The following is a 19115-nucleotide window of genomic DNA, read 5'->3' as shown; positions in this document are numbered from 1 at the left end:
CAAGCTCAGTCCCTCCCCTCCACAAAACTCAGCTGCTCCATTTGTTCATCCACTCTGCCAAGCTGCATTGAGTTGCCCCCAGAAGTAGCGCGTCTCACTGCTGCATGCCCTTCCCAGCAGCTGGGAACACTGCACCATGCTCAGAGACAGGACAGACATCATTCAGGTTTAACTTGCTAAACCAAGCTGACATCTAAATTCCAAGAATGTTACTTTCTCAAAGGTGCATTCGTTTATATACTTACCGCGCGCACCCGCAAAGCAATGGTTTGGAAGAATTAATCCTTCACAGAAAGCTTTGTAAATCTCCCCCAGAGACAGCTACCAGCTTCTGCAATTTCTATAATCTCTGCAGCAGCACTTGTTGTTTCACTCGCTATCTAACTTCTGCCAAATTTCTTTGCGTAAGTGTGGAGACTTCCTTCTATTCAATTCAGTAACAGACTGGCTTTGTCGCTTCCTGCTCGGGAGGGGAGAGCTAAGTGGACATTGCATGCACCAATCAAGAAAAATCCCACTGGTTACGGCAGCCTTGGGATTGGCTTTGAGGGAACGTCGCTGCTGGAATATTAACCAGCAGCGCATCTCTTAAGGGTGGAATATCAACCAGCAGCGCGTAGTCAAGATGCAATTTGGTGTCAAAGCAAAACCAGAGACTCTTCAGACCACGGGGTGATTGGAATTGGGGGTCTAGCACAGCTGGTAGCGCAGCCACTGCTGGGTTACTCTGGAAGAAATGCTGCTGGCAGACTGGGAAGAGTGCGGAGAGAAGCAATAAAAGTCTTCAAGGACCGGAACGGATGGGCTGACAAAGAAACGGGAGAATGAAGCCATAAGCTTCAGAGACTTGGCATCAAGAGATGACTAATGCCCAGGCTGCCTGCACCTGCATGTATCACACCTGTACATGACTTGATTGTAGCCTACATCAGCTGCAAACTCCTAGAAGTGCTGGCTGGAAGGAGCTCTGGAGATCGCTGGCCTTGCTGCCCACTCGAAGAGGGACTCTCCCTGGTCCTGGATCAGGTCAGCCCTGGCACTGCCCAGCTGGAATGGGGAAAGCTGCACAGATGAGACTCTGCCCCCCCCCGGCTCCTGTCCTGCACTACCTTGTGAGCAAAATGGTTTTTTCCTCGTGTTCAATCTGAACCTCCTGATCCACATTTTGTGCACCTGCCCTGGGTGAAAGCGTGCGACATCAGACCTAAGGACAGACAAAAGCAATGTAGGAGACCAGTGGGGCAGTCAGGAGATTCAGCAAGGAAAGATGTAAGATGAGGTTCAGAGACTGCTGCCTTCCCCAGAGACAAACTATACTGCAGTCTGTGTGCAGTCCTTGCTGGGCTGCAGAAGAGGAGCAGACCAGGATCCTGCTGGTTCTTCACAGTGCTCTGCTTCTTAATTTTTATGACACTGGGATCCTAGGAGCTCAGAAATGCTGCATCTGCTTAGAAGCCAAAGCATGAAGCTCTTTTTCTTAAAGACGGCATATTTATTGGCTAAATATGTAAACCTTGAGGAGGAATGGTTATAACGAGGTAAATCAATTTTATATGTATCCATTAATTTTATTATTTTCCTCCACTAGTAACAGAAGTTATTAAAATAACAAGAATGACTGTGCATAGTTCCCATTCTGGAGGTGACACAGAGATCAGGGCAGCAAAGGCAGGCTCTGCAGGGAGGCATTTTTATCAAGAGCAACATCTTGTGTGGATCACTGATGGAAGGGGGAGGACTGCAGCCCAAGAACACTTCCAGAAGGCAGGGGTGTGAGACACAGCCTTGCTAGGCTTGTGCAACACTGTGGACTCAGCTCCCTGTGTCCTGGCTGGGCTAATGCTGGTGTTAACCATGCAGGAGAGAAGTTGATGTGCTGAGAAAGATCACACCACTTGCGCTGCAGAGACAACGCTGAATGGCAGAGGTGTGCGCTGGCATTTACTGCCCCTCTAAGTATCTGCAGCCTTTTTTTTTTGCCAAGCAAACAGGACTAAGACTTGAAAGACCTCACCTCTACAGGGTCAGCCACTGCACTGCTTCCCACTCCTAGCCTGGCTATTTAGACCTCACTTTGCAGCACTAGTCGTGCATAGAGCTGCCAGCACAAAGGAGACTGACTGCAGGGTGCTCTTGCACTGCAAACAGAACAGTAGGGCAGAAGGACCACAGGACCCCCGTGCTATGGGCACCTGCCCAGGCTGGGGAGGAACCCGTGTGCACCAAAGCCAGGGAGCACCAGGCCCTGCTATAGGGTTTGCGATTCAAGGCCTGCAGAGTTCAGGGGCAAGGTGGCACAAGGGGCACAGGCTTGGATTTAGGGGGATCTGTCAGAAGTGTCCCACCTCCCCACACCTGTGCCAGGGCTATTTCTGCACTAAACATCAAGTCCATTTTCAAACAGTCCAAGGATGGAGTGCTCAGACATCTTTTGACGGAAGACGGATAGCTTGTGGCTGGCTGGTAACTCAGTCCAGCCTCTGGTTCGGAGGTGAAGCTCCCTATAAACAACTGAGACTTTGGACAGCCAGTCAGCTCTTAATCCATTAGTACACATTTGCCCCAATATTCAGCTGTAATCTTTAGGTGCAGTTTTCGTGTCAGCGACAAAAGCAGCCTCCACGCAAAGGCTCTAGTATAGTCCTCATTCCTGCTCCCTGTAGGCATACTGAGGCTAGGAACCCGTGGCACTGTTTTCAGGAAAGATGACAGCAGCCACTCAATAATCCCCGCCTTGCATGCAGAACATGCTGCTCTGCTTTTGGTTTCATTAACAGAAGCTTTAAAAAGAAAGAAAAAGGGGTGGTAGAGGTCACAGGAGGGCTCTGACTCATCTCCAGCTGTCTCTCTGATAGCTGACAAGCCCTTGGCAGCTTCTGGAGAAGGGAAAACTTAGCTATCAGGAAGGGAAATCCCAGATTATTTCTTGACAAAGCAAAGGAAGCTTCCTAAAGGTTAGTGAGAGTTTGTCTGGAGCAGCAGGCAGAGCAGGGCTGTGGCGCTTCTGGTTTGTTAGCACCTCATGCTGCAGGCTGCTTCCTGAACCACTCATTAATCCTCTTGCTATTTTTGCTTAAGAATATTTAGCATTCCAGGGAAGGTGGGCTGAGACTGTCCAAGAGGACTGAGGCTCGGTCCTAGGAAAGATCTCTCCTATTCTTGGCTGTGCACCTCAGTTCATGACGCTGGGGTTTTCAAAGGAGTCAGGGAGCTTCTACATCAGACATGGCCAAATGTAACATCTTCAGCACCCCCTGCTCCTCTGGAAAAATCTTCACATATGCTCTGTGAGAACTGCACAGCTCATGAAAAAGGTGCAGTGAGCACAGCACTCAGACCACTGGATCGTGCTGACAGCCAAGGGCTTCCTGGAACAGCAGCCGAGCACCATGAGGTCAGTGATGTGATGGAGAATTTCATTTGCCAAGGACAGGAGGAAAATGTTCAAAGGACTTTTTGGGGAAAAAAACCAAACCAAAACAAAAAAACCCAAACTAAAAAAAAAATCCCACATGCTGACATAAAACACCGCAAGATCTCTGAGCAACAGAAGGAACTTTATAGGATGCTGACAACAAAGCTCTTTGCAATCTGGCGTCACATTTATTTTAAGAAGTGTTGTAGCTCCATACTGTTGCTGACCCCAGTCTCTGCCAGTGCCTAACTTCAGCAGCAGCAGTGATCCATTTATCCCTGGCTTGGAAGCTGGGTCTCGTAACCTGACAAAGTCTACAAATACTTACTTAATTTGAAGCCTACTACTAACAGGCTTAAACCTAAACACGAGCTTGTGGTTATGAGATACGGCTGGAGCACTAGGGACAGGAGAAGGTCAAGGCCTCAGAGCTATCTATCCATTCACTGAGGTTTGCTTTGCTGTTGCTGTTCTTGATTTAATTGATTTAGCTGATTTAATTTCTCTTTAAGCAGCTAACCGTGAGGCCTGTTGGAGCACTAAATTCCCCAAAAAGAAGTTACTCAGAAGTGAGTGTGATGAATGAGAAAGCTGGATACGAAATTGGGAAGTGGTTTTCTGCAAAGATATTGTGAGGCATGGGAATGGTTTGTGTGAGAAGACCCCGATGATGTAATCCCCAGGAGCTGAGCATAGTGTCCGACATCCCACTCTGCAGGTTCAAACCTGCTCCCTGTGGTCAGAAGCCCCATCTGGAGGTAGAAATAGGAATGGATTTTGTGTGCTGCTGGATGGTCCATCCAACACACCCTGATCAAGACTGACTGGCCTCTGTCAGTGCCCCAGACATCGCTGACGGTAGCTATATTTTCTCCCAAGCCCAGGAGACCCAGAGCACAGTGCTCACATCAGGAGGCAGGTACACCCTCACAAGCAGGCCTGTGGGATTTGTAGCTCCTGCGCTTTGTAACCACATACCATTTTCAAGCAGTCTGAAAATGAGTGGTAGCAGTACCAGCCTAACACCCTAGGTCAGAAATAATCTCTGCTTCCCCACTGCACCAACCAGGAAACACTGAGGCTGGTCCTGCCTCTGGTGCAGACATCTGCCTCCGATATAACACAGTGCACAGGAACGATGAGGAAGGCAGAGGAGTCTAGAGGAGCACCAGACATCTCTCATTTGACATATAATCAGCTAAGCCAGTGAGCAGGAGGGCTCCTGGCAACACCTACCATGCCATCGTCCTCATCTCGTGGGGAGTAGGTGAGTGTGCTGGAGGAGGATGGGGTCCGACGGTGCTGTTTAAAAGTATTGGTCCCGTCAGCTTTAAAGCAAATAAAAATAAAAAAATAAAATAAAAAAAAAAGCAAGCATTCAGGCTCCTCAGTAACATTTCCAAGCTACAGGTCAGTCTCTGTAGCTGTGAGTGTTCCTTAGAAAAGGAAAAGACTAGGGATTCCCCAACTCCAGTTCATGACCTGGACATATCAGTGCAGGCAGAACAACCCTGATCTCTGATAGCTTGCTGAAATCCATGCGGCCCTTTGAAGGTAGCTTGCCCAGAAAAGAGCACAGATAATACTCCACCAGGTGCATAGGTTAAAAATACTATTAAAAGGAAACCTTATACTCCCACATATCTCAGACACCAACAAAAATTGCTTCAATCAAGGGAGGTCTGGATAATCTTGTAGCACCAGGGAAGCATGCTAAATTAAATATGAGATATTTGTATAAAGATCATGTTACTGACTTATATAAAATTTTGTATGTAAATATTCAGGAGTCCAAAAACATCTAGAGTCCACAGTCCTGGACAAATGTAATCTAAATATTTTCCTTGGGCAGACATTCATTTCCCTATCTAAATCACTGTCAAGTGCCACAGTTTATCTTTACTAGAGTAAGGATATTTTTATTCCAAAATGAAACCAGACCTCTTTCTACATTCACACCACGTGTCAGGACTTAGACTCCTCACCTGCTGGGCTTTGATGAACAAAGCAGAAGAATTTTAAATGAGCAGGTACACTTGCAACCCCTCCTGTCTGAGCTAAAAACAGCCATGGGGGTTTTACCAAAGTGTCCAGAGTGACTCACAGTCAGGCAGAGAGTGAAGGTGGGAATTTTCAGCACTCATAATGATTGCATGAGAAGTCACAGGGATAAATAAGATCTGGGACTGAGTTCTGTATCAAACCCTGTTGTACTATCCTAATTTCAGCAAAGGCCTCCCAGTGGTACTGTTAAGTCTGCCTAATGGGAGAAAATTTCTGTGCATGCTCATTTCCATCATGGCTGGTGATCAGATGCCATGATTAAATAACACTTGGGCTTCATAATACTAAAAACAGCACCTCGGCACCTGTCTGTAATGAACACGGTGATTCTCCCAACAGCTTTATGATTTGTAAAATAACAACAACAAAGAAAAAACTGGTAGGAATCATACATAGTGCTTTGGGGAAAAGCTCTACGCATGGAATACACTCACCCTTTGTGATGGTTGTCACAGCAGAGTAAGCTGGCCCAAAAGTTGTTTCCATTCTTGTCTGAAATATTGACAAAATTAAAGTCAGTGTGGATCACTGCAGCGCAGCCCAAAGGCTTGCTACCTTTCCTGAATTGGTCAAAAAATGTACATGTATATTTCCAACTTTATCTGTGGATATTGTGATTTTTAAGAGGCAAGAAAATACTATATTTTCAACAGGCATCTTTTTTTTCTCAAAAGAAAGGATGAGAACATAAGAAGCAGCCCTAGCCCCTATCCTCTGCCAACACCACCAAGCCTTACCCCGTTAGTGTTTTCAGAAGTAGTGATGTTTGTTGTGCCACTGGAGAAACGATTGTAGCGAGCGTTCTTGTTTGAGCTCATAATCTAGGCCAGCATTTGTTAGTCATGGGAAGTTTGCTCTGTGGAAGAAGAAAGACAGAAAGAGAGTTAGGTTCATTGTATGTATTTTCCTGGGCTCAGAGAACACTCTCCTGTGGCATTAAGTCCAAGTATTTACCTAAACTCACATAAACCTGGATTTTCAGAAGCAAGTGGCAAAGACAAAGTCGGATTCCTTCAAATCATTCCTGGATGAGCGCTCAGTGCTTTCTACAAATACGACTGTCTTTTAAAGCAACTCCTTAATCGCCCAAATACTGGAATACCCATAATCATTAGCTGCTTTTACAAGCATACAACTGTTTAACAGCAGATGAGACTTCTCAGGAGACTACTCTAAGTTAGCATCCCACTGGCCATTATACACATCAGTCTTTTCAAAATGAGAGTATGTACCAGTTGTGACTGACAGTCCCAGCAGAGAAGGCGGCTCTGTATCTGGTCCTCCCTCTCTCCCTGGTCTGAGTGTAGTTCAGAAAGCAGGTTGTCTGCTGCTTCCCAAAACACTTTGCACAGAGCAGTGATTAGTAAGCAGGGTCTTACAAGGGAGTCCCCTCCACAAGACACAGCAATGGTGAAGACAGAACAGACTGTATCATGGCAGGCACAAGGGATTTCGGCTGAGGCACCAGACACAAGCATGAGGGCAGAAAAGGCCTCTGGGTATAAAGCTATACCAGTAAAACCCTTATCCCATTAACTGTGAGGCTCAAGCTGAGCTGGCCTGGACTCCAGAGCCCAGGGAGCCTGTTCACTCGCAGCTTTGCGGCTCAGACCACCTTCTGAGTACACGACAGAAACATCCCATTCAGTCACCCGGGGCTTTGCTTTAGCACAAGGGGTTATGACTGCCTTCCTCTCCCCTGGACTTAAGGAAGAGGCGCCCTGGAAGCTCAGCAGCCCCACATCCTCGTCAGCTGGGGTGGCAGAAAGGGACCCCTCCAAAGGAGCCCCCTTCCTGGGCAGGCTGTGCAGCACTTTCTGGCACTTCCAGCCAAGGAAACCAAAGCCTAATCTTCCCTGCACCCCCAGAACTTAGGGCTGCCTCATATTCAAAAGTGTGATGAGCGCAGGCCTCATCCTGTTCTTGTGATGAACTCAGTGGGGGTTTTGCTATTTAATTCAAAAGCCCTGGGCTGTACTGCTGAACACAAAAGCCATGGCTAGATCTTAGCAGAAAGCAAAAATCCCACGTTTGATTTAGCTGTATTTGCATTAAAGGAGTTCTTTCAAGCAAGGTCTGAGCTACGAGGTCAAGCAAACCATGAAAGAAACCTTACTTCAAGGAACATGTTTGTGATTCTGGATCACACTCCCAGTTTCTGCTCAGAAACAACCAGCAAAGTCTGGATCATCACCCAGAAAGAGAAACCCTCTCTCCTCAGAAGTCAGCAGAGGGGCTCATTTCTCTTCCATTGTTTACACAGTTTTTTACTAGGTTCAAGTTTGCAAAGTCAAGTATTACACAATAATAATCTGCAGAAACACATGGAGTTTGCTTTCTTTAACCTCTGTTGAAACCTGATGCTGGCTTCAGGGCACAAAATTATGCTGTTGTCCCAGCAAATCTGACAAGACACTCTCAAAGTCTCCTTCGGAGCCAGAGTATGCATAGGAAGGAGCTGCACCTCCTCTCTGCTGTCATGCAGAGATGCTTCTGGCCTGAGCAGAAGTTTCCATCGGAGAAGGCAGGGGATCAGCAGAGCACATGAGCCCTCCTACCCAGTTGCCCCTTCATCCTAGCAGCTGAAAGGTACTGCTTGCACTCGCAGGCTGTCCCAGCCTGCCCAAGGAGGCAGGGACCCTGTGTTCCAGGAATAAGCTGCTTAGGAAGTATCCTGATTAAAAGACCCCTTTCCTTCCAAGGTATAGTTAAGTCTTGGTACTCTCACTGCCAGCAGCAGAGTCCAAAAGCTAAACCAACAGACCAGACAGACATCTGCACTGAGGACAGACAGGCCAAAAATGGTTTACTAAGACATAACCAAAAATCTTTTTTTTGCAGAAGAGCCAACCACCAGCAAAGGGCGCCTCGGAAGAAACATCCCGCAGATGCCTGCGATCGGCCAACGCGGAGCTCCCGGTCCCTGCCGAGACAGCACCACTCCGGCCAGGCTTTCACACTCCCGCTGCTCACATTTCCAGCTTTAGGTGAAACGTCTTGGACATTTCTAGCAATTGGTTTTCTCTTATCTGAGGGTGACAAGTCCTAAATCTCCAAGCTCTTTATGAAGGAGACCACTGCGATTGCTCCACTTTACAGAAAGGGAAACTGAGGCTCAAAGAGAGACATGATCACACAACATAGCTGTGACCTGGGACTTGCCCAGGGCCTCCTTAGTCCCAGCCCAAGAGTTTACCCACCTCCCCTGTGAGCCCCAGGGCTAGGCTGCCTGCACACAGGGCTGGTCGTGTCCTGCACTCACATTTTAAACACTGCAAAGGCAACTTTCAAGCTGTCCTCAGCCATGCCTGACACAGCACTTCATGTTGCTCTCTGCAGTTCTTTATCAGACAACTGTCAGGCACCCAGATTACAGCAGCAGCACAGCCTAGGGAATCACTACTCGGGTCTAAACTCTCAGAAAAAGCTACGGTCTAAAACAAAAAAACCCACAAAACCCCAACAAAAAACCAAACAAACAGAAACCCCAAAACCAAACCCAAGACCATCTTAAAAACAGGGATCTGGATAATGTTTTCCACACATTTGAAAACACTGTCCTGGCTGTTTGCAAATGCCAGATCCCTTAGGAGATGCTAAGCAGAGTTGCTGGAGTTGTCTCAAGAACAGCAGGAATGAAGCAGTGTTGTGCTGCTGCATCATGGAGACCTGCCGAGTTTAAAGCTGGGTTCCAGCAAGCGAGAAGTTTGGCATTGGCCATCAGGATCCTTTTATTCCTTTCAGTGATTACTTAGAGCACAGATAGCAGAAGGCACAGGGAAGGTGGGTGGTGGGGAAGAGGGCAGACAAAGCTTTTGGGTAATACACTGGCCATGGCCGCAAAAGATATGAACCCCACTCAGCCTCTCACCCTCTTGCAACCTTGGGGAAGCCACTGGAGCTTTCTGCTTCCTCCCTGCACAAGTCTCTTTAGTTTACCTCTGCTGCACAGTGTATCTGGACTACAAAGCCTGAAGATGAAAGAATCTTTGGATATTTGTGCAGCATCTAGCACAAAAAGGTCTCCACCTCAGCTGGGGCTTCCAGATGATGCAGTGCTCATAAATAATGTGAAGGAAGTACTTCCATGAGCGATGACACAAACTGCCACATGTCCTGGGATTTCATGCCTGAAGGTTGCATTGTCTCTTGTCTAATAACATGCATGTATCGCTAAAGTTCCCCTCCTCTATATGTTCCCTATGTCTAACAATACAGCTAAGCTCACCAGTCTCTCTCCTGGAGAAGGGATTCAGCACCCTCCTCCTCCCACATTAGGGTGGAAATAGAGGGACTCACTTTTCAGGGCTATGAATTCATGATTCCTTCTTCAGAGAACCTCAGCAGCATCTACACGAACACCCTCTATCCTGCACTACTCACAAGACAAGAGCAGGGATATGCTACCACCTCACCAGCCATGACAGCATTAAGGGAACCTCGCATATCAAATATTCCTACTGGGTTTCAAGGCAAACAATCACTCACAGATGGAAAGAGAGGAAGCCCATCCTTATGGAGGATTGCAGGCTGTCTGGGGACTCAGACAGAAGCTTCATCCCTTCTCATTTTCAGGGCAAGTATTGCCTTCAAACATAACAGATGGGAGACTCAAGAAAGCAATGGGAAAACAGGAAAAAAACCAAGAATGAGGACAACTAACAGTTTGAGTAGTTTTGTAATATCATTAAACATAGGATCAGATGTGCAACAAACAGTGACATACAGGCACTTGAACTGCTGCAATCAGTGAGTTATGGCCTGTCAGCCAAAGATGAGTATGACCCTTTAAATAACTGCCTTTGAAACTTCTGTGCAGGCTAGGAGGTGTCCGCCGTGGTGCGGCTCTCGGGGTAACCCAGCAGGCAACAGAACTGCTTACTGCTGAGAGGTGTTAAAGAGGCACATCTCCAGTTTCTCCCTGTCCCAAAGCCCCATTGAAAGGGATGCAAAATGCGTTCCAACTTCAACAGATCTTGGATAAATCCAAGCGAGGAAGAGAACATAGGCTGGAACACAGGGATTTTCCCCTCATTGTTTATAAGCAAGTCCTGCGCTCTCCAGCTTGGCTGAGCAACCTACCTGCAAGCAGCAGCAGGGAGCCTGCTTTGTGTCTACTCTGAACAGAAACCAGAGGAATGCAAGCAATGGAAAAAATGTCGAGTAGAATATCAGCCAGGCTGCAGAACACCAGCTGCCACATGAATATCTGATTTCAGCCCAAATCTCTGCAACCACCATATATAGGAAACATTTCAACAGAGCAGACACCTCTCTAGAGCACTGTCTGACAGCTCCTTCACATCTCAGTCTTCCAAGAGGTACTGAGAAAGGCCTTTTCCAACTGATATCAAAAAAGTTAAAAGGAGGCAGAAAAGAGCTGGTGGTGTTGACATTAATACCAGCTTCCCACAGCACTTGCAAAAATCTCCACCAGATCTCTGAACCTTGGCTCAGCATCTGTGCGCCCAGACTGCAGGCAGAGCTGCTCAGCCTGTGGGGTCTGAGCAGAACCGCATCCTGAGGAGATACAGACTACAACACAGTGAGAGTATCAAATATTTTATGTTACAAAACACACGCGCTCTGTGACCTAGAAGGAAGGAAAACCAAAATCACAGAATCCTTTGGGCTGCTAAGTCCTTCTCACAGGACCGAATAGAAAGGGGCTCCAGAAATCACCTTAGCATCTTCAGCAACTCTGCAGAGCAGCAGGTCAGAAGCCCTCATGCTGGAAACATTCTCCCAATTTTCTGGCCCAGGACTCTACAGGGTCAGGTTATGATTTACAGCCAAATGAGTTGCAGAGTCACCCTGACACCTGCAGTGAAAGGACAGGCTCCGTTTGCTCTGAAAAGACAAGAACTGTTGAAAGAACTTGTGTGTCCTGGCAGCACAACAGCATGGGGCTGCCCTCTAAACCGCAGAGGCATGCGTGGACCCATGTGTCTGGAGATCAGCTTGGGAACCCAGTCTGTAATCCAGACTCTCCTTGCCTGGAGTTAATGCATACATATTTTTTTTTAACATGCAACTTTAGTGTCTTTGACAGTAAAAAAAGGGGAAAAAAATCCACCCTGGAAAAAGGAAGCTGTGGGGACCTGCTATTTGCTAAATCACACAGCTGATAGTAACCAGATGCGAGGGAGGGGAAGGGCTAGGTTTCAGCATTTGCACACCACAGGGATCAACTCAAGCTTTTAAGACTCAGCAAGAAGAAAAGCCTTAAAATTCCTACTTTAGTACTCCAGGCAAGGAAAAACCCAACCACCAGTAGTTGCAGAGAGAGCTGGGGAAAGCAGTTCTCTTTCTCCCCGCTGCAGAGGCCAACAGGATCAGCAATGGAGCGGTTTTCTGCCGGCTGTTTCACACTGCTGCCAACCCCATCACTGCACCTCAAAGCAGGGAGGGGAATCACCTCCAGGACCAGTGGACCAGCTAATCCTGTGGCCGTGCTGAAGAGTTTGCCGACAAGATGGGTCTGGTGGGACTGGCATGGGTACCTCAAGGGTCTCCGCTCCTCTCAGCCCCCAGAGCACCCCCCCCAGCTATTCTCAACACTCAGCAAAAGGTCCTTACAACCAACCTCAAGATCAAGGCCAAGGCTTTGAGGGGGGATGTGGCAAGAGGAGAAAGGATAGCAGAGTATCCAGTCCTTCACAAACATCACGTAACCTGCTTTGGTCCCAGTTAGGAGCCAGTTCCTAATGCAGGAACTACACCATTGCAGGCACAATGGCACTGCTGCAGTTTGTGCTCTGGCTGCTCTCCGGGACAAGACACGGACACGGCACTGGATCCCACAGGTGAAACGTGGCACTGCTGGGGAGCAGCTGGCAGATGCAATGCCCCATGCTGCACAGTGTCTCTTTGCCAAGCAACCTGCAAGCATCTCCGCCTTATGCAATCAACAGCCCATAAAACTCAGCGACATGTCCTACATCTGCTTTGTTCTTCTTTTTTTTTTTCCCTTCGCTCAGTTCATTGAAGCCATCTCTAACATTATTCACCCCTGAGAAAACTGCTGGGCTGGTGAAATCATACACAGCAAGAATGTTTGCTGGAGAGCAAAGCCAATGTGTGCAGCTGGCCTCATGAGAAAGGCAGGCATGGGGTTATCCTGCTCTGGCTGGGAACAGCCTGTGGGTGACATGAATTTCCTTATTTTGCAGCCTGGGTATTTACAGCATAAGATGCAAGCTTCTGTTCCTCTTACAACACCGCAGCCAGAACAAGAAGGGTTACACATCCTTGAGAGTATTGGCACATCACTGGGGAAATACTCTTACAAAAGCTAAAATGCACTGTGCTGCTCCAACAGCCCAGTTCAACAGGACAAGGGCAAGGCAAGCAGATGCCAAGAGCAGGGGCTGTGGGTTTGTAGACTACACCCCCCTTCTCAGCTGTATCACAAGCTCTCACACATCCAGGGCTCTTTTGGGGGAGGTAACAGGGCTAGTAAATAAATCCAGCCCAGTTTGGGCAGGCTCTGTCCACCTTGTCCTTCTGCAGTACCAAGGCGCTGCCCACACAGAATTCTCAATGGCCCACAGAACCTGCAAGGGAATGCCTCAGACCAAAGCATAAATGAGACAAGATTCATGAGCTCAAATGCCAACTCTTCTACAGAGACAACCACGGGACAGTCACACTGGCTTTCTTGGTCAGTGTCTCTGGTGGAAATAGCACTCACAAGCACTCATGAACTGCATTAACAGGGCTTAAAGAACATGGTGACGAGGACTATCAGCATCTAGTTTGACTTGTAAAACATGGGCCATAAGAATGTGCATAAGAATGTGCCATAAGAATGAGCTACAGCAGATCACAGAGACAGATGTCACCAGACGAGAACCAGAGGGTGGACCTGAATGGTCACTCCTCAGGTTAGAGGAGACTACGCAAGGGTTCCCCCAAGAACCACTGCCGAATAAGCTTTTTCAAGGTCATAGGTGAAGATGTTGAATAAAGAGTGAGCAGTGAAATCGCCAAGTTTGCAGATGACACTAAGCTCTTTTGAGTAGTCAAATACCATGTTGACAGTAAGGAACTCAAGAACCTCACAAAACTGAGGAGACAAAAAGGTTGCAGATGAGCTTTTATGGAAATAAATGTCAAGCGATGCATCTAGGGAAAAATAATGAAAGCAGGCCTATGCGATGCTCAGCTCTGACCTGGCAGCTACAACTCAGGAAAGAGAAGCTGGAGTCTCCGTGGTCAGCTAGCTGCAATTCTCAGCCTAGAAGACAGCAGCAGACAAACAGGCCAACGAAATGCTAGGCAGCATCACAAAAGCTGTGGAAAACAACCACAGGGATGTCATTTGGGTGCTACATAAAACCTTGATGTATTTATCTCCTGAGCGCTGTAGCAGTTCTGGTCTTTGCTTCAGAAGAAGGCTACAGTGTAGTTAGAGAAACTTCAGGGAATGATATTAAAATGATCAATGGGATGTAGTCCCTAATCCAGCTGCTCTGAGTGGTGGGAAAATGAGAGGCAAATGGATGGTAGAAAGTGGTCAGGTTCATGTCCTCTGCATTAACAGCATCCATTTTTGTAACTGCTGAAGACAGAACTGGGGCTAGGCAGAGCAATGCTTTGACCCAGCAGGGCATTTCTTACACTCTTAGGGTGACCCCTCTAAGGCCAGGCACGTATACTGAGATGAGCAGTCAGCACTAGAACATAAAACGTGAACAGAAGTTCAGCCTCACTGACAGAGGATGGCACTTCCATTTGGTGGGTCTTTGGTTCTGTGGAACAGAAAGAGCCTTTTTATTGTTTACAAGTTTTTGCATTGCTCTTAAAAGTCATACAAACTTTTCTGAGCTACTTAAAGTGAGACCATAATTGTACTGAGCTGTCATCAATAAAAATAAAAGTGACATTTTTAATTGCTGCTACTTTTACCAGCGCTTCAATTGACTGCAGAGCTGAGGGAGCACATTCAACAGCTGTTTGAACACTGTCATTCCTTTGTGCAAATGCAGTTCAGACAGGGAAGTCATTTTGTGTTAGGTGCTTTTCCTAAAGGGTAATGAGTCCTTGGGATAGAAAAACTTTTTGCAATACTTCATGTTAAAACCTGAAGCAGTAACTTTCAAATGTGCCTGTAACTGGATCAAAAGTGATTGCTCTGGTGGAACAAAGCATCTCATTTTTCCCAAAAACCTAAAATCAAGTTAGAAGTTAGAAAAGAGGACAATGTTCAATACTGTTTCCATGACACAAAAGTGATGCTTGAAGCTTTACTTCCATTTTAGGAAACCTGGAAGCATCCACCTACTACACCATTTTTCTTATGCATAAGGCCACAGACCAGGGTTCAGTAGTGCCTGACCCCTGCAACCGAGATTGGCTTGTCTTGGCTCAGTACCTACGTGGTCGCTGCTGGGGTGGCCAGGCTGGCAGAAACAGACAAGCTCAGAGCTCTTCCACACAAGGCCCTTAATCAAAAGGTGCTTTAAAAGTTGGCCCTAACATTACAGTGCTGCATGCTGTTCCTTTCACAGCTTGTGATCTTTCCCACATCCTCACTCAAAGAACAGACCCATTCAGGGATCTTCACATTATTAAATTGTGGAATTGTTTAAGAAAAAAAGAAAAAAACCCACCGTCCAAGGCCCCAAACCAACAATGTCCTAGCCCTCCAAGACAAAATCTCAGCCCTGCTGCTGTTTCTTGATATGGAATGGCCATCTCCTTTGTGCAAGGCAGATGATGATCTCAAGATATCACACTTCAAAAGCTATGAATAGTCACCTACACAAATCTCACCAGAACTGGTGCTAACTGGTACTCCTCAGCCTTGCTTGACGGAGAGAACAAGCAGCTGCCGAGACCCCACGGGGTCCTGTGGGCTAGGTGAGGCTCTGCTGCTGGTTTACCTGCTGCAAACTGGCCTGCAGGAATCCAGTAGATAGATGGGCTTGCAACCCATTTTAAAAAAACTCTAAGACATGCCAGGTCAGGAGCAAAACCTGGGTTATGGAGAGATTCAGCCCCTGTCCTGGCAGGACAGTATATGAGGAAACAAAGCCTCTGCTTGGAGGGCTTCAATCTTGGTTGATCAGCTCAGGAGCAGCATGAGCTCACACAGAAAACCCCTGTACAAACAGATGCCAAATTCCCTTGCGCACCTCTCGCCTCTGCCCCGCATGGTGCTGACATGAGCACTTCAGCAAGGCTGTGACCAAGAGACTTGCCCATGAAAACCAGAAACTAATCCATTCTCAGCCATCCTAGTCCCACCCTTGGCTGGTAATTTACCAAAGTTCAAAAGCCACCTCTCTCAGCCAGCCTGGGAAAGGAGTTAAACACCAATAAATGCACTAAGGGACACCGTTTTTAGCAGATGCTGCACCCCATGTCCCCCAGTGAAGCCAGAGAATGCTTGTCTCATCTGCTGCATTTTCCTCTCCTGAAGCCACCCTGCTAGACCCAAGGAAATCAAAGTTTCTTCTTTATTTTGTTTCTCAATTGCTGTGCAGTCATTGAGGGCTTTTCAAACTGCTTTGCCTTACAGGTGGCTACACTCCTCTGGAAAGGTTTAACCACTCCTATGACATTATGGGATTCTTACAGATTAAAGTCATAAGAAACCTGAGCCCGTAATCTTTACTCAAAATGCTCAAAGTATCACTTCATCCCCTATTCCCCCTCAACACCCTCCAAAGCTTTGAAACTTCATGACGTGCTCTTGCTTGCCTTCTGGGTGCAATTAGACCACTTTAAAGATCCACCTGAAATGCATCAGCTCCTTCACACACACACAAAATCCAGTAAATTTCTGTCACCTGCCTTTTTTTTTTTTTTTTTTTACAGTTTCCTTGGACTTTGCCACTGAGAACAAGCAGGAAAGCACAACATAAGACAGCTGTGCTCACTGCTAGGGAGTGTCAACCAGCGACTGAGAAAGGGAGAAAATTGTAGTGCTTTCCAGGTAGCATGTGAGCTGGGCAAAACATAATCAAACTAATGATGTCCTCCCCTTTGATAAAAAAGCACCAAATCCTTGATTCCAGAAGAAATCAGTGGATATGGACACTTCTGCCATGGCAAATCTACCAACAACTTTCACACAGAAGCACCATTCAGTGTCCCACAATCACCTAACACCACGCTAGGAAAGCTGTATTCAAATTACTCCCCCAATGTACTATTAGCAGCTGCACTGTAGCCACAAAGACTTAGGATGCATGGAAAAGGCAGCGAGAGATACTGCCTCTTCTCACAAACTTGGCTTCTTTGCTCACAACTTTCCTTAAAGAATATCAAGGATTTCCCAATTCTGAAACCACCACAAACAACCTCAGAAAACACTTGCTGGGTTGCCGCACAGTCAAGTGTTACACATCCTTCCAAAGGTCACTCCGAAGGATCATAAAATCAGCATAATGCAGCTCCAGCTCGTTGGACAGGCAACAGGTACCCACTTCTAAACTGGCATTGGATTTCAGATACCTCCCGCTTCTTCACCAAGACCTAGACACAGCCATGAAACAGTTCCTCTCTCAATACTGTCCGCGACCACTAAAGCACAACAGCCTCCCAGGGAACACTGCTGACACAGCCCTGACATCCATCTCCCAGGCAAATGCTTTACCTTGGAGGAAACTCACCATCGTCCGTCCAAGCTGGCACGGAGCAGCGAAGCCCGGCAAGACGTGACCATGACCAAGTTCCTAATCTGTGGGCAGGCTTTTCCTCGGTCAAAATGTCGCTTCCGCTATCTGTGTGCGTGTATGTGTGTATCGCTCTTAAGTGATGTAAACAGAAAGGCATGCAGAGCAGTGGGCGATATGTAAATTCAGCTGGAAAATCCCACAGCTCAGCCAATCTCCACACTGCGCTGCCTCGCAGCTTTGCCCTGACTGCTCTGAGACTGAAGAGGTTTGGTCTAGTGCAGAAAAAAACAACCACTGTTAGCACACACAGATTTACTCCTCTGATCAGAGAAATCTCCAGGGGCAGGAAAGTCCATCACTCACTTTAAAGAGAGTTTGAGTTTCTCAGCCTCTTTAGATAGTTCCCAAACTATTCATAGTACTGAATAACAAGCAGCCTAACAACCAGCAACACAGTCTTTGCTTGTAGAGACAATCCAGAGAAATCTAGTTAACTAAGAATCACCACAAGAAGGCAGAGCTGGTGAGCAGGGTTTGCCTGAAAGATGGGCACTGACAGTGGGGGACTTGTAGTGCCAGGACACCCACCCCACAAAGGAGAACAATGTGCTCCCACAGCTGAGGCTCTCCCAGGAGCAGGCACTGCCCAGAGAGCTCTCACCCCACTCCAGCCCCCAATACACCTTCTGCAGTTTTTACACCTCATTAAAAGCAGCAAGGTAACTCTGCTGAAGCTCTGAACTCAGGCTGTGCTAAAGGCAGAGCGGGAGCAGTCTGCAAATGGGTAAGTCAGGGTGTCATTGCCCTGGACTCCTGAGGAAGTTGCTGAGCTTGAAAGAAGGGTGACACGTACCCTTGTGAGCAACCACCAGCTTCCTCCCTTGCCCCAGACAGCCACTACGTCCCCCAACCCAACCCATGGGCAAGGGGACATGCCAGCATATGCCTCATCACGCCCACGGCAAAGGAGTACAGCCAGGGAAGGGAAGATGCGGGGCATAAAAATTTTAAGAGTTCTGACAGACTGAACTTGTCCGCATAATCTGAGTATTGAGTTAGTAAACTCAGGAAGGATTTTTTCTCAAATGCCTTTCTCCTGGCACAGCTGAGATAACCTGAGAGGCAGGAATGATCACGCTTCAGAAAGCATCACATTCATGGCTAGCAGGGGCTAGGAAGGTCCCGCAGAACAGGCAAACGCTCAGCCCACAAGGTGACTAACTGCTGAATGCCAGCTGAAGCTGCAAAACACTCAGCACTGCTCAGGACCAACTGCGGCTGATGTACAGCCACTTCTGTGGCAGCTCACAGCAGGGCAGAGCAGGCACTAGCACCATCACACAGTGCTCGGCAACTTCCCAGAGCCTGCGGGCCTCCCTGCAGCTCCAGCAGTGGGGTTGTGTTTGTGGAGCCCCAGGAAGGGAACGGTTCACTGCAGAAGAGTTTCAGCCAGGGGACGCAAACCTATTACCTGTCATGCTTCACGAGTGGCTTAAGGGCATCTAAGGCTGCACTGCCACAGGAACGGGCAGTTGCGGGCCCAGCCCCACCACTCTCACACTGCAGAGTGGCTGGTATCACCATGTGATCCCTCGGGTCAGGGAACCAAACTGCCTGAAAGCTATGGATTTGTTTTTTTTTCCCTGGGTTCAGTCAACTTTGTGAAAATTCATGTTTGGGTGTTACCAGTGAAGGTACCTGCATTCCCTGACTGAATGTTCTGGTCACTCCAGTTTGGCTTAGGTTTCCCACTGCCACTCAGTAAAATTTAACCTCCCTCATTGTGAAACATTCCTTTCTGCAGGGCAGTTTCACCTGCAAGCGATCTGCTGCTGCACACTGCAGCAAACCAAACCGCAAAGCTGGAGCTTTCTGTATTGCCATAGATGGATTTACCCTGTCCCTTCTCAGCCTTACTTGAGACCAGCAGTGCCCAGGGTGGGGGACCCAGCAGACTGCGGACCGTTCCCTGTTCCTACAGTTTCCTGCACAATGCTTAGGAAATCCCC

At 47.6% G+C, this 19115-nt stretch overlaps 1 protein-coding gene across 3 annotated transcripts in view; it reads right to left on the bottom strand.

Moving 5' to 3' along the window:
• TRAF7 (TNF receptor associated factor 7) overlaps positions 1-19115 on the bottom strand; it is a 36260-nt gene that overhangs the window by 15472 nt on the left and 1673 nt on the right. The window contains exons 1-4 of one of the 3 annotated variants that reach the window (XM_049791213.1): positions 17101-17202; positions 6217-6335; positions 5914-5971; positions 4652-4743 (exon numbers count right to left, since the gene is read on the bottom strand). In XM_049791213.1, coding sequence (XP_049647170.1) covers positions 4652-4743; positions 5914-5971; positions 6217-6297 — 231 coding nt within the window. In that variant the 5' untranslated portion in view covers positions 6298-6335; positions 17101-17202. Of the gene's footprint in view, positions 1-4651; positions 4744-5913; positions 5972-6216; positions 6336-17100; positions 17203-19115 lie in introns of those variants that run through there. The other 2 variants (XM_049791212.1, XM_049791214.1) reach the window with 2 other exon arrangements.

This window comes from Accipiter gentilis, chromosome 33, assembly GCF_929443795.1.
Source record: "Accipiter gentilis chromosome 33, bAccGen1.1, whole genome shotgun sequence".
In the NCBI taxonomy this organism is placed as follows: Eukaryota; Metazoa; Chordata; class Aves; order Accipitriformes; family Accipitridae; genus Astur; species Astur gentilis.
The sequence above is the reverse complement of the archived record's forward strand: the minus strand, read 5'-3'. Positions and strand labels throughout refer to the sequence as shown.